The sequence below is a fragment of the Heteronotia binoei genome, chromosome 11, assembly GCF_032191835.1.
Source record: "Heteronotia binoei isolate CCM8104 ecotype False Entrance Well chromosome 11, APGP_CSIRO_Hbin_v1, whole genome shotgun sequence".
Lineage (NCBI taxonomy): Eukaryota > Metazoa > Chordata > Lepidosauria > Squamata > Gekkonidae > Heteronotia > Heteronotia binoei.
In genome coordinates, this window is record NC_083233.1 from 64,169,514 (window position 1) to 64,182,040 (window position 12,527).

Genomic DNA, 12,527 nt, shown 5'->3' on the forward strand with positions numbered 1-12,527 from the left:
GACTGAGGTTATGTTGGAGAAAACAAAAAAACCTGTCATTTAGAACACAGGCAAAACAAAATTCCAAAAATCACATAGAAAAGAAGAAGAAGACTGCAGATTTCTACCCCGCCCTTCTCTCTGAATCAGAGACTCAGAGTGGCTTACAATCTCCTATATCTCCTCCCCCCACAACAGACACCCTGTGAGGTGGGTGGGACTGAGAGGGCTCTCACAGCAGCTGTCCTTTCAAGAACAGCTCTTCAAGAGCTATGGCTGACCCAAGGCCATTCCAGCAGGTGCAAGTAGAGGAGTGCGGAATCAAACACGGTTCTCCCAGATTAGAGTCCGCACACTTAACCACTACACCAAACTGGCTCTCAAAACACAGACAAACAGTTTAAAACTACCAGCTCTAAGGTCAATCCCACAACAAAGGGGTGAAAGCTAACACTGAAGCCCGTCTATACAGAAAGGCTTCATCACTTTTCTAAAAGCCACAAAGAAGGGTGGCTTTTAGAAGGGTCCCACTTGTGTCTGAGGGGAGGCTATCCCAGTTTGCCGCTGCCACTGAAAAGCCCCATCATATCTTGAACCCTTCTGAGCCTTCTGCCATGGTAGTGAATAAAGCTGTTACATGGATGTCTTTGAACACTGAGACCAATTTCGTACTAGGGCTTGTTTCGAGTGGAGAGCCCTTTTGATCCCGGTGCTTCTCTCCGTTTTCACACAAGTTGCGAGATGGCTCACCGTTCTCCTGTGGCAAACAGAAACCACTTGGAAGAGGATCCTGCTTGCTGCGGAATAGTGGTGGGCCAACTCACAGCTCTGGGGCAACTTGTGCGAAAAGGCTCTCCACCCAGAACAAGCCTCGTGCGAAATTGGTCTGAGAAAACAGTCTTTTGGATATCCTAGTAGCAAACTTGCATATTATGACACATTTCAAAAGCCTGCTTCTACCTTCTGCCTCTCTCTCCCCTTTTGCAGGCCACATTTATAACAAGCCATGGTTTTAAACACATAAAGATCATCTGTCCAGCTCTTTCTATGGCTTTTCCAAACCAGCATTCTTACTTTCAAGACCTGTAAATGTAATTTGCCATCAGAAAGATGTCATCCCGCCCCCCCCACACACACCCTGCCTGAAAAGCAGCTGCCAGTCACTTCTATAACAGGAAATGCAGATGTTATTTTGGCATTCCAGAACTGAACAGGAGATTGGAGGAGGAGATAAAATTGCAAAAGTCTCTGGCTTGAGCTTCATAAAGCCCGACTAATTACTAAAACATCCCCCGAAGATAAAAGCTCAGTTTTTCAAACAATGGCTTTAATACTTCCTTGAAAAACACAGTTGACGCAAACACTTGCTTTGCACCCTTGCTCGGGATAGTCTGATTACTGTTGATCTCAATGGTTTGAGATTTTTCATCAGCATTTAAATTGCATGTCTCCAATGAAAAGAGTTGAAGGAGAGGCCTGGGAAGACACTGGAACAAGGGTAGCCAAACATGCTCAATGTAAGAGCCACATAGTAAAAATATCAGAAGTTTGAGAGCAGCAAGACATGAATGTCAGATGTTTGAGAGCAGGCAGGAAGATGACAGACAGACAGACAGATAGATGATGGATGAGGGGGGAGCTTGCATTCTCCAAGCTACTGGCTGCCTTGGAGAAGTGATTTAAAGAGAGAAATGCCTTCTCCAAGTCATGGGCTTCAAGACTAGTATGTGTGGCTCCCAATCTGCAGTTTGGCCACTCCTGCACTACAGCGTGCATTATTGCACTTTCCTTACCACCCCTTTGGGACAGTAGTGCTGGCATGGAAGGGGGATGCTGGAAAGATTCCCACTCCCACCACTGAGTGCTGATGAAGGGGGATGGGGATGTGGCAACCTTACCGGGAAGGGGTATTAGGAGTTGCTGGTAGAGATACCCATGCAGGTGTGCAGCAACTGAATAGGACTGCAGAATCCAGCAAGAGTGCAGGTGAAGACATTGCTTGTCAGCACCAGGTTCCACTATCCATGCAGCTTAGAACTGCAATACCGATACCTGCTGTCCACAATTGCAGAGGGCTGCAGCTGTGGGCCAAGCATCTTCACCCACCTTTTCCCAACCGTCTCAGGTAAGGGCACCATATCTTCCTCCTCCTCCTGCAGTGTTTGGTGGTGGGAGCAGGAATCTTGACTTCCAACCATACAAGCCAACACTGTTTCTGAAACTGTGCGTGGTTGCTTCGGTGCCCAGAACACAGTTTTAATTACGGCTGAAGCTATTATCAACTATAGTCAACAAGCCATTTTGGTTGCTGAAGCAGCTGCAGCCTGGGATCTGCTGCAAAGCAGTACCATGTGACTTCTGGCCTATTGCCACTGACCAACTTGATTTGCTATTTAAATTTCCAACGTACTCAAGCCCTGGAAGTCACTTGTCTTTAAATGTGACTGGCAAAACCTACTTTTTCCACAGATACAACTTCACTTGGATAGACAACAAGGCATTATCATCAGCTGCGGGCCGACATTAGATCACTTGATAAACATCAGTAATAACTGCCAATGCCGAAATGTTTTGCCTGAAGGAAACTACAGCTCAGGGAGTCTCATATAAATCCTGTGGGTCTCAAACATGAAAAATAAATAAATAAAAGACCTACAGCATGACAACAACTCGATACTGGTTATTAATCAGGAACAAAGTTAAGGTTTCCTGTTATTGTAGAACAGTTTATGAAACCGCCTACCTCTGTAATGTCTCCAACTGCATAAATGTGAGGAACAGAAGTGGCTTCGCTTGCATCAACAATGATCTTTCCCGTTGCAGAGTTAATTTTCACACCCGCAGTCTCCAGATTAAGGGTCTTGGTGTCAGGCTGTCGGCCTTGAGAAGACACAGAGCATTTAGGGTTTTTTTAAATAAAGATTTTAGCAGTTTTAATTATTTTAAATTTAAAAAAAAAAAACCTCCCCTGAATCTGTCAAAGGTTTCTAAAATGCAGATACAACTCAATTGCCTGAAAAAAAGAAGAAAACATATGGATAAATAAGGTTGATTCTCTGGAAGGATTATATTTTATGTCATAAGAGCATCAGAGGCATTTCCTGTTCCTCTGTTGCTTTCCCTTTCATGCAAAATGAAGCAAGGCTCTGTATTTTTGAAGTATGAAAGAAGCTTTGAACTTTATAAATGCAACACTATTTCTATCAATGGTATCATGCATAATTTGTAATCCCTCCCCAAACCTCCTTGCCACCTAAAGTACAAGCTGGTGGTAGCTTTAATATTCCATCGTACGATCCAGCCTGAGAATCACAGTTTTCCTGAAGCTGACTGAAGTCTCTGAATGTCCATTCAAGGTGATAGTTTCAAAACAAGGTTTTCAGAGTATGAGGTTTCCCAAGTCAAAGCTTATACCCTGAAAACATTGTTGGGTCTCTAAGGTGCTACTGGACTCAAATCCAGCCATTCAAGGTGATTTATTCAGTATGCAGAAGGTTCGCTCATAGCTGCTTCAACACAGATTTTTTTTAAAGTTGCAAGAACAAAAATACTAAAGGGATTGGCCATTCCCATGGCAGATGGTGAAAACTTTACTCCATGATGGGAGTGTCTTATATTTTGAAATGCTTTGCCAGACTGTAGTGAACCATTTATAAGCCCATCTTTAGGGCTTTTTTTGTAGCAGGAACTCCTTTGCATATTAGGCTACCCCCCCCCCCCCGATGTAGCCAGTCCTCCAAGAGCTTACAGTAGGCCCTGTAAGAAGAGCCCTGTAAACTTTTGCAGAATTGGCTACATCAGGGTTGTGTGGCCTATTATGCAAAGGAGTTTCTGCTACAAAAAAAGCCCTGCCCATTTATTCTTCAGGCCTGTCTAGACTTTGAGACATCAGACCCCCTTTGCTATGGGAGTTGCCAGGGGGAGGGAAAGAGGAAGCATTGTGCAGGGAGGAATACATGGGGGAATTGAGCTGCACCCATAAGTTCTTGTGGGTACCCTATTTATGCAAAACAATAGAACAAAGTAGGAGTCCGGTAGCACCTTTAAGACCAACAAAGTTTTATTCAGAATGTAAGCTTTCATGCAAAGTGGCACATTCTAAAGCACTGCCCACCAGCTATATGTAACTCTGTTCACTATACCTCATTCCTCATCTGAAGAAGTGCGCGTGCATACGAAAGCTTACATTCTGAATAAAACTTTGTTGGTCTTAAAGGTGCTACTGGCCTCCTACTTTGTTCTATTGCTTCAGACCAACATGGCTGCCCACATGGATCTATGCAAAACAATGTTCACATATCGGCCCCATTTCTGTTGAGCCTAGCATCTTACAAAATGTGGCCTTGTGACTAGGTCTTGGGAGCCTTTTTACACTATGTGTTACACAAGTGAATTTGGTAAGGTATTGAATTGCAAGAAACCATGCCAGGCCTTACCCCTGACTGTAAAGAAACAAGGATAGCAGCCTGTGCAGAGATTCTGTGCAGAAATTCCGTGCAAATCTAAATGAGAAAGTTCTTTCTGACTTTACAAGTCTGCTTCATGGTTGTTGTTTTTTAAAAAAGATACTAGATAGGAAAATATAACAACGGATATTCTGAAGAGGAGTAGGGAATCCACCATTTTACATTTGATGTGAACTTCAGAGCTGTAACAAAGCAAACCAGAAGGGGAAATGTGTTTGTATTCTTTAAAAAATCTGAGAAAAGTTTCGGGTCTTTGATGTTAATGTGGGAAATTATTAAACAAAAGGAAAATCTGGCATCTCGGTGGAGATCTAATTATACATAAACATACAGTTCACTTTTAAAAGACAAAAATACATCTGCCATAAAGCCCATTTACCTCCCCCCCGCCCCCCCCCCCCAAAAAAACAAGGTCACATCTGAATTCTTGGGTAAGGACTTCTGTGGATTAATTTCAGCTTGTGAACCTGACACTTCCTCTGGGAGTAGTGACTGAAGCTGTCGGCACTAGGTTATCTGTCTGTCTTCCCTTCGGCTCTCCCAAGGGATACTGATCCGCTGTTCCTTTCTTTGCCCTCTGCTCCACAGCCCCGATGCTATCAGGCACCAAAAATAATAAACCTCCCAGACCTTATCATGGCTCGGATGTGAAACAACTTCCTCCTGTTGTATTTCTTTGTGCATTGAGAATAAAGTCTGGAACGTTGGCAAATGGGCAGCTAACAGGGGGTTTCCTAGTTTCCTCTTTTTCCTGCCCAGGCAAAGCCAGAAGCAAAACTTAGCACGCAATGGCAGACACTTTCAAATAATGAAAAGAAATAGCCACAGATCCCTCCCCTCCACCCAGCAACCTACCCGCAGATTAGTCTTAAAAGCTAAAACAAAAACAACAGCTGGGATGATCAAACCGGCAGGATAACACTTAACCTTTCCAATCCAATCTTGCTTAACATCTGCATGCATAGCTTGGCACTATGAATGAAAGAAGTGAGTGAAACACCCTTAGCCAGTAAGCATGAAACCTCATCCATTCTCCCACGTGTGCCCAAAGTGCAATTCTGAAAGCAGTAACAAAATATTAAACTTAGGTTGATTTTTTTATTGGCTGTTCGCCATACCAGCTCTGATTTCTCAGCTAAAGCATCCGTTCAATGCCCTCCATTAAGATCAAAAGCGCTTTTGGGCCAGACAGCTCTCTCGAATGCCTCGAGGCTTGGTTTAGAAAGCCCAAACATGTTCTTACCCTTCACTTTGAAAGAGGCTTTAAAGAGCCTTGAGAAGTGGTTTAACATAACAGCCCACAGGAGTTTGGTGGACTTGGCTCCACTAACAGTGGCGCTTTCTCCCCAGCACAAGAAGTCTTCCTCCGTCACAAGATCAGAATGGATCCAGGGGATCCAACCCAGGGTTGTCACCTTGGCCTAGTTTTATGAGTAAACTGAGAAACACAGTAGCGATGGCTTGAAAACAGAAAGAAGCTCTACCAATATAATATCTAAAAGAAGGGATGTGCGTAGGGAATACACAAGCTCCAGAAGTGGAAGCAACATGCCCATCATGCCTGTTCTCCACACGCAGGCACATGTGGAACCCAATGTTGGAAAGATATGCTAGCGTCTGGTTGCTTACATGCTTAAAAGATTTACGCTGAGAGTCCAGTTTGAAATACTGTGCTAGTCCCGATGGATTAATACCTCCAAAGTGCCACAGGCAGTTTTAATCTAGCACATGGTGGCCTTTTCCTTCCAGTGGCAACCCATGCAATTCATGGGGGTCAATCTACCCAATCTTTGTGGTAAGGATTTTTTTGGGGGGGAGGGGGAACTGTGCATACATGGGGCTTCCAGTGGAATGGGAAAGCTCCCCCATATACAAACAGAATACTGCCTATGGCACTCCGCACCCATCCCAACATATTAGTACAAAACATACCAATTAGTACAATATTTTGAGATGGAAACAAGCTCTTCATATATTTAATCAAACAGGTAGTACACTTGGCAATTAACAGCACAAACAGCACCTAACATTTTCCTGAGTTGAAGCTAACAAAGAGGAACACACACACACAACCGCAGAACAAGAATCCCACACAATCCAACTGCAACATTCTCCACCATGACAGTCTTGGGGGACTCTTAAACTTATACAGGGCCATTAGATTCTTGGGCCTAGTTCAAAAGGTTAAGAACTTGATGGCCAGCCAAGTCCCCAGAGACAATTCTCAAGTCTCTTTCTCTTCTGCAGAAGACCCTGAGCAGGGTTACAGCCAAAGGAGTTTGAGACAATGCTGCAGCATATGGGACTTCTCAAAACAAAGTTCCAAAGCAAACCAAAATAAAATGAATTTTTTTCTCTTGGCTAATCCAAACTGATGTAGTTACAGAGCTGGAGACAGAATCCATTTCCACCAGGTTTAACCCTTTCTTAGTATTGCACACAAATAATTCTCAGTTTGGTCACGCAGATTGGCAGAGAGGCTGCTGAGTGGCTCAGAGGATACCTCCTCTGCCCCCCCCCCCCCCAAATTCACAATGGAAAGCACAATTTGCTGTACAGTTTGTTTTTCAGTTGCACAGTCGAGCCCGTCCTCCCAGGGAGCAAACGTCTTTTAATTTCATGGCTACAGTCACCATCTGCAGTGATCTTGGATCCCATAAATGTGAAGTCTGTCACTACTTCCATGTCTTCCCCTTCTATTTGCCAAGGTGAGATGGGACCAGATGCCACGATCTTAGTTTTTTTGATGTTGAGTTTCCAGCCTACTTTTGTGCTCTCCTCTTTCACCCTCAACAAGAGGTACTTTAGGACTTCCTCACTTTCTGCCAAATACCAAATTCATTTCCCAGCAAGATAGAGGCTTAAAGGCTTACCTTTATAACTAGAGTTATTTGATTTCAGAATTGTTTTGAGCATAAAAGCAAGGGAATAAGAACTTCAAATATGATTTCATTTTTATCCCACCTACCCCTTTCCATTATGGAACTGATGGAGACTTGTGTAGGATTCTTACAAGGTCCCCTATCTGGGCACTGGCCAAACCCACATTGTTTAGCTTCAGTAAGGCAAATATACTATGTGTTCTCCTGCCTACATCTAAAAAGAACCATTCCCCATTGAGTTTCCTAGCTCCAAGTCTGGAATCTCATCCCTCATTTAATCAAAGAAATTTCAAACAGGTAGGCAGACATAAAGATTGATACGGCATCAGTGTCGTTAGCACTGTAAGTCCCCCAAACTGAAGATAGGGCGACACATTTATTTTGGGCCTTTTCACACTTACCGGTGGAAACCAGAATCCAGAATGGAGTCGGTATTGTGCTGCCTTGCAGTAATCCGAGACAGGGATGGGAGTTTTCACACACATGTTTTTTTTTCCCGGTAGGGTTTCGTGATTGAAGCAAGCCATTTCACACTGTTCCGCTTTTATCTCGCTTCCACCAGCACCAGCCGTTTTTGCCTGTCGGCTCGCGATCTCCAGCTTTTTTTTTTTGGAACGTCGGGCAAAGATTGCTATAGCGCTATAGCGACGTATCACAACAGCAACACCATAGAGATGGCTAGGCTCTATTGAGATAAGTTACCAGGTTTCAGCAGCAGCGATATCTGGCATCTAAATGGAGCCCAGGCATCCCTATGGTGATGCTGTTGTGATACGTCGCTATAGCGCTATAGCGATCTTAGCCCGATGTTCCAAAAAAAAAAAAAAAAAGCCAGAGATCGCGTGCCGGCAGGCGAAAAAGGGCGCAAAAACTGCTCCCGGATTAGATACTGGACATTTCACACAGCGCCCCATACCGATTTCAACCCGGAAGGAGGGGTTGAAAACTGGAAGAAGCTGCTCTTTGTTAGTAACGCCTCAGGCATGCCTCACTACCGGGACAGCTGCGGGACTGTGAGAAAAGGTGACAGTATTCCGGTAGCAGCCAGTTACTGAGTCTGCTCAGCAGAAATGCCAGCAGAAACCGGTTACTGTTCAGTAACTAACCAGCTTCCATACCGGAATACATAGGCTGTGTGAAAAAGTTCTTTATTTGTTTGTTTATTCAACTTATATTCTGCTCCTTGAGAGTCAGTTTGGTGTAGTGGTTAAATGCTCAGACTCTTATCTGGGAGAAGTGGGTTTGATTCCCCACTCCTCCACTTGCAGCTGCTGGAATGGCCTTGGATCAGTCATAGCTCTCGCAGGAGTTATCCTTGAAAGAGCAGCTTCTGGGAGAACTCTCTCAGCCCCACCTACCTTACAGGGTGTCTGTTGTGGAGGAGGGGAGGTAAAGCAGATTGTGATATAAATCCAATTATCATCATCAACATCATCATCTCCTCAGCGTATGTTATTGTGGGTGGTGATTTTAATGCCCGAATTGGACCCGATGATCTCTGCTCCAATGCTAAGACTAGGCATTACCCATATTAATAATAATAATAATAATAAATTTTTATTTATACCCTGCCCTCCCCGCCAAGGCAGGCTCAGGGCAGCTTACAAGACATGGTACATATGCTATGATATAACAATAAAATCAGAATAATAACAATTAAAATACAATTCATAAATTTAAGTTAATTTAAATTAAATAATTATCTAAAAAACAGTATAATTTAATGATGCTACAGTCTCAGTATATATAAAACGGCTTAATATTATTGCCAAGGTTCCACCTTAAAAAGCAAGTTGAAAGAGGGCAGTTTTACAAGCCCTACGGAACTGATTAAGATCCCGTAGGGCCCGCACCTCTTCTGGCAGCTGGTTCCACCATTGGGGGGCCATTATCGAGAAGGCTTGCTCCCTTGTTGTTTTTAGCTTGGCCTCCTTTGGCCCAGGGATTTTCAGAAGGTTTTGTGAACTAGATCTCAGTGCTTTCTGGGGAACATATGGAGAGAGACGGTCCCTAAGGTAGGCAGGTCCTCAGCCATATAGGGCTTTAAAGGTAATAACCAGCACCTTGTAGCAAACTCAGTAAACAATTGGCAGCCAGTGCAGCTCCCATAGCCTAAGCCGCACATGTTCCCACCGAGGTAGTCCCACTAACAGTCTGGCTGCTGCATTCTGCACTAGCTGCAGTTTCTGAGTTTGGTACAGGGGCAGCCCCATGTAGAGGGCATTACAGTAGTCTAATCTCGAGGTGACCATTGCATGGATCACTGTTGCCAGGTCGCCGCGCTCCAGGAAGGGAGCTAACTGCCTCGCCCGCCTGAGATGAAAAAAGGCAGATTTAGCAGTGGCTGCTATCTGGGCCTCCATTGTCAGGAAAGGCTCCAGTAGCACTCCCAGGCTCCTGACTCTGTGCACTGGTACCAGTGATGCACCGTCAAAAGCTGGTAGGGAGATCCCCTCCCCCCCCCCCCCGCCGCGGCCTAAGCACAGGACCTCCGTCTTTGCTGGATTCAATTTCAGCCCGCTCAACTTAAGCCAACCTGCCACGGCTTGCAATGCCTGGTCCAGATTTACAGGGACATCGTCAGCCCGGCCGTCCATCAGTAGAGCTGGGTGTCATAAGCGTACTGGTGACAACCCAGCCCATATCTGGGCAAGGGGGTGCATGTAGATGTTAAACAACATTGGGGAGAGAACTGCCCCTTGAGGCACCCCACAATTAAGCAGGTGTCTCTGGGACAGCTCTCCCCCAATCACCACCCTTTGTCCCCGACCCTCAAGGAAAGAGGAGAGCCACTGCAAGGCTAGCCCCTGGATCCCTGTGTCGGCAAGGCGGCGGGTCAGCAGCCAATGATCGACCATATCAAACGCGGCCGATAGGTCTAACAACAGCAATACCGCCGAACCGCCTCGATCCAGATGACGCTGGAGATCATCCATGAGAGCAACATGCTGTCCCATGGCCCGGGCGGAAGCCGGAATGGTATGGCTCTAAGGTGGAAGCGTCATCCAGAAAACTCTGTAACTGCAACGCCACAGCCCTCTCTATAACTTTGCCCAAAAAGGGCAAATTTGAGACCGGCCGGTAATGCAGCAATTTGGCCGGGTCTGATGTAGCCTTTTTCAGGAGGGGGTGGACCACTGCCTCTTTCAGGGGTGTTGGAAATAAACCCTCCGAAAGAGATCTATTTATGATGTCCCGTATAGGACATCTTGGCTCCTGCTGGCAAACTTTAATTAGCCAGGAGGGGCATGGGTCCAGATCACATGTAGTTGGGCGTGCAGTAGAAAGGATTCTGTCAACTTCCTCCAAGCTGAGCGAGTTGAAGCAATCCAGGATCAAACAGGAAGACAGGCACGGGGCCTCGAGTTCACATACTGTCTTCAATATGGCAGGGCAATCGTGGTGGAGCGACTGGACCTTGTCTGCAAAAAATTTCGCAAAAGCCTCACAGCCAATCTCTAATTCCTTAACATTTGGCTTGCCTTGCGACAATGTAGTAAAATTCCGAATTATCCTAAACAATTGTGCCGGATGCGAATTTGCAGATGCAATCTTAGCCGCAAAATATATTTTCTTTGTGGCCTTGACTGCCATCTCATAGGACCTCATAAACTCCCTATAAGATGTTCTAGTCGCTTCGTCACGAGTACGTCACCATTGCCTCTCTAGCCGTCTGAGACCTTGTTTCAGCTGGCGTAGCTCCGGGATATACCACGGAGCCAGCCTAATCCGAGGTCGCAGAGGGCGTCGAGGGGCAATCTCGTCAATGGCCCTGGAGAGCCAGTTATTCCAGGTCTCAACCAGGTCATCGAGGGAATCAGCAGAGGACCAGGGATCCCGTAGAGCCATTTGGAACCGTTCCGGGTCCATCTGACTCCGTGGGCGAGCCATAATAAGCTCGTCGCCTAAACAGGTTTGGAGTGGAGCATCTACACGAGCCTTAAGGGCAAGGTGGTCCAACCATGGCACCGCTTCTGTGGTTATATCGTCCACCATAACCCCGGCCGCAAAGATCAAGTCTAACATGTGCCCGACCTGGTGGGTGGGTGATGTAACAAATTGAGAGAGTCCTAGCGTCGCCATGGATGACACTAGGTCCGTCGCCTGACTAGAGGCCGGGTCATCAGCATGGACGTTGAAGTCACCCAGGATCACCAGCCTTGGGTGCTCCAACGCCCAGCCTGCTACAGCCTCGAGCAGGGACGGTAAGGTGTTGGCTGGTGCATTAGGCGGACGGTACACCAGCCAGATCACCAACCCCTCTCCAACCTCCCCCACCAGACCGGCACATTCAATGCCCTCGATCCTTGGGGCCAAGAGCACCCTAAAGGAGTAAGCCTCTCGTATAAATAACACCACTCCTCCCCCCCCGCCCGCTAGTCCGTGATTGGTGAAAGACTGAGTAACCCGGGGGAGCTGTTTGTGAGAGGGCCACTGTATCTCCCTCTCAGACCCAGGTCTCAGTCACGCAAGCCAGGTCCATGTCCTGTTCGAGTAAAAACTCTCGAAGGGTAGAGGTCTTATTATTAATGGACCTGGCATTGCACAACACCAATGACGGAGGCGAGTCATTCGACCTGACCCTACTACCTGTTAAGGGAAAATTGTATTGCTATGCCTTTTAAAAGGTACTCAAAAGATACCAAGGTTAACTATGCAGGTGTCCTCCTTAACCAGCTAATAGAGTTAACCTCAAAATCTTAAATGGGTCCCTGCCTAGTGATCACCCAGCAGAGTTCACATATTGGTCAAGCATTAGAATGAGCGTCATTGATTACATCATGGTATCAGAGGAGGTGGTTCCTCACATAGAGCATTTTGAAGCTGCTCCATATTGTGATAGTGACCATTTGCCTCTAGTCCTAAAAACTGATTTACAAGAGCTAGTCATGCATTACAGTCAATCCCATAACACTAGGCTAAAATCGAACAGATGGCCCTAGCTATAATCGCCCTAGATGGACATCCTCTTTGGAAAGGAGGATGGGTCTTTTTTTGTCCTCTGAGTTCATTGATAACACCCTTCACCGATTGGTGAATGCAGTCAATATTGATACCTGCCTAGAGTATTATAATCTAATTTCAAGAGAGATACAGAAGGAATTGAAAAGAGCTAAGTCGAGGCCTTTAAACCAAAGAACTGGAGCACACAAACCATGGTTTGATGCAGAATGTAAAAGGGCAAAGTATACCCTTAATG

At 45.7% G+C, this 12,527-nt stretch overlaps 1 protein-coding gene across 1 annotated transcript in view; it reads right to left on the bottom strand.

The window, feature by feature from the left end:
* TXNRD2 (thioredoxin reductase 2) overlaps positions 1 to 12,527 on the bottom strand; it is a 70,676-nt gene that overhangs the window by 16,087 nt on the left and 42,062 nt on the right. Inside the window, exon 12 of the mRNA XM_060248943.1 lies at positions 2,723 to 2,859. Coding sequence (XP_060104926.1) covers positions 2,723 to 2,859 — 137 coding nt within the window. The remainder of the gene's footprint in view (positions 1 to 2,722; positions 2,860 to 12,527) is intronic.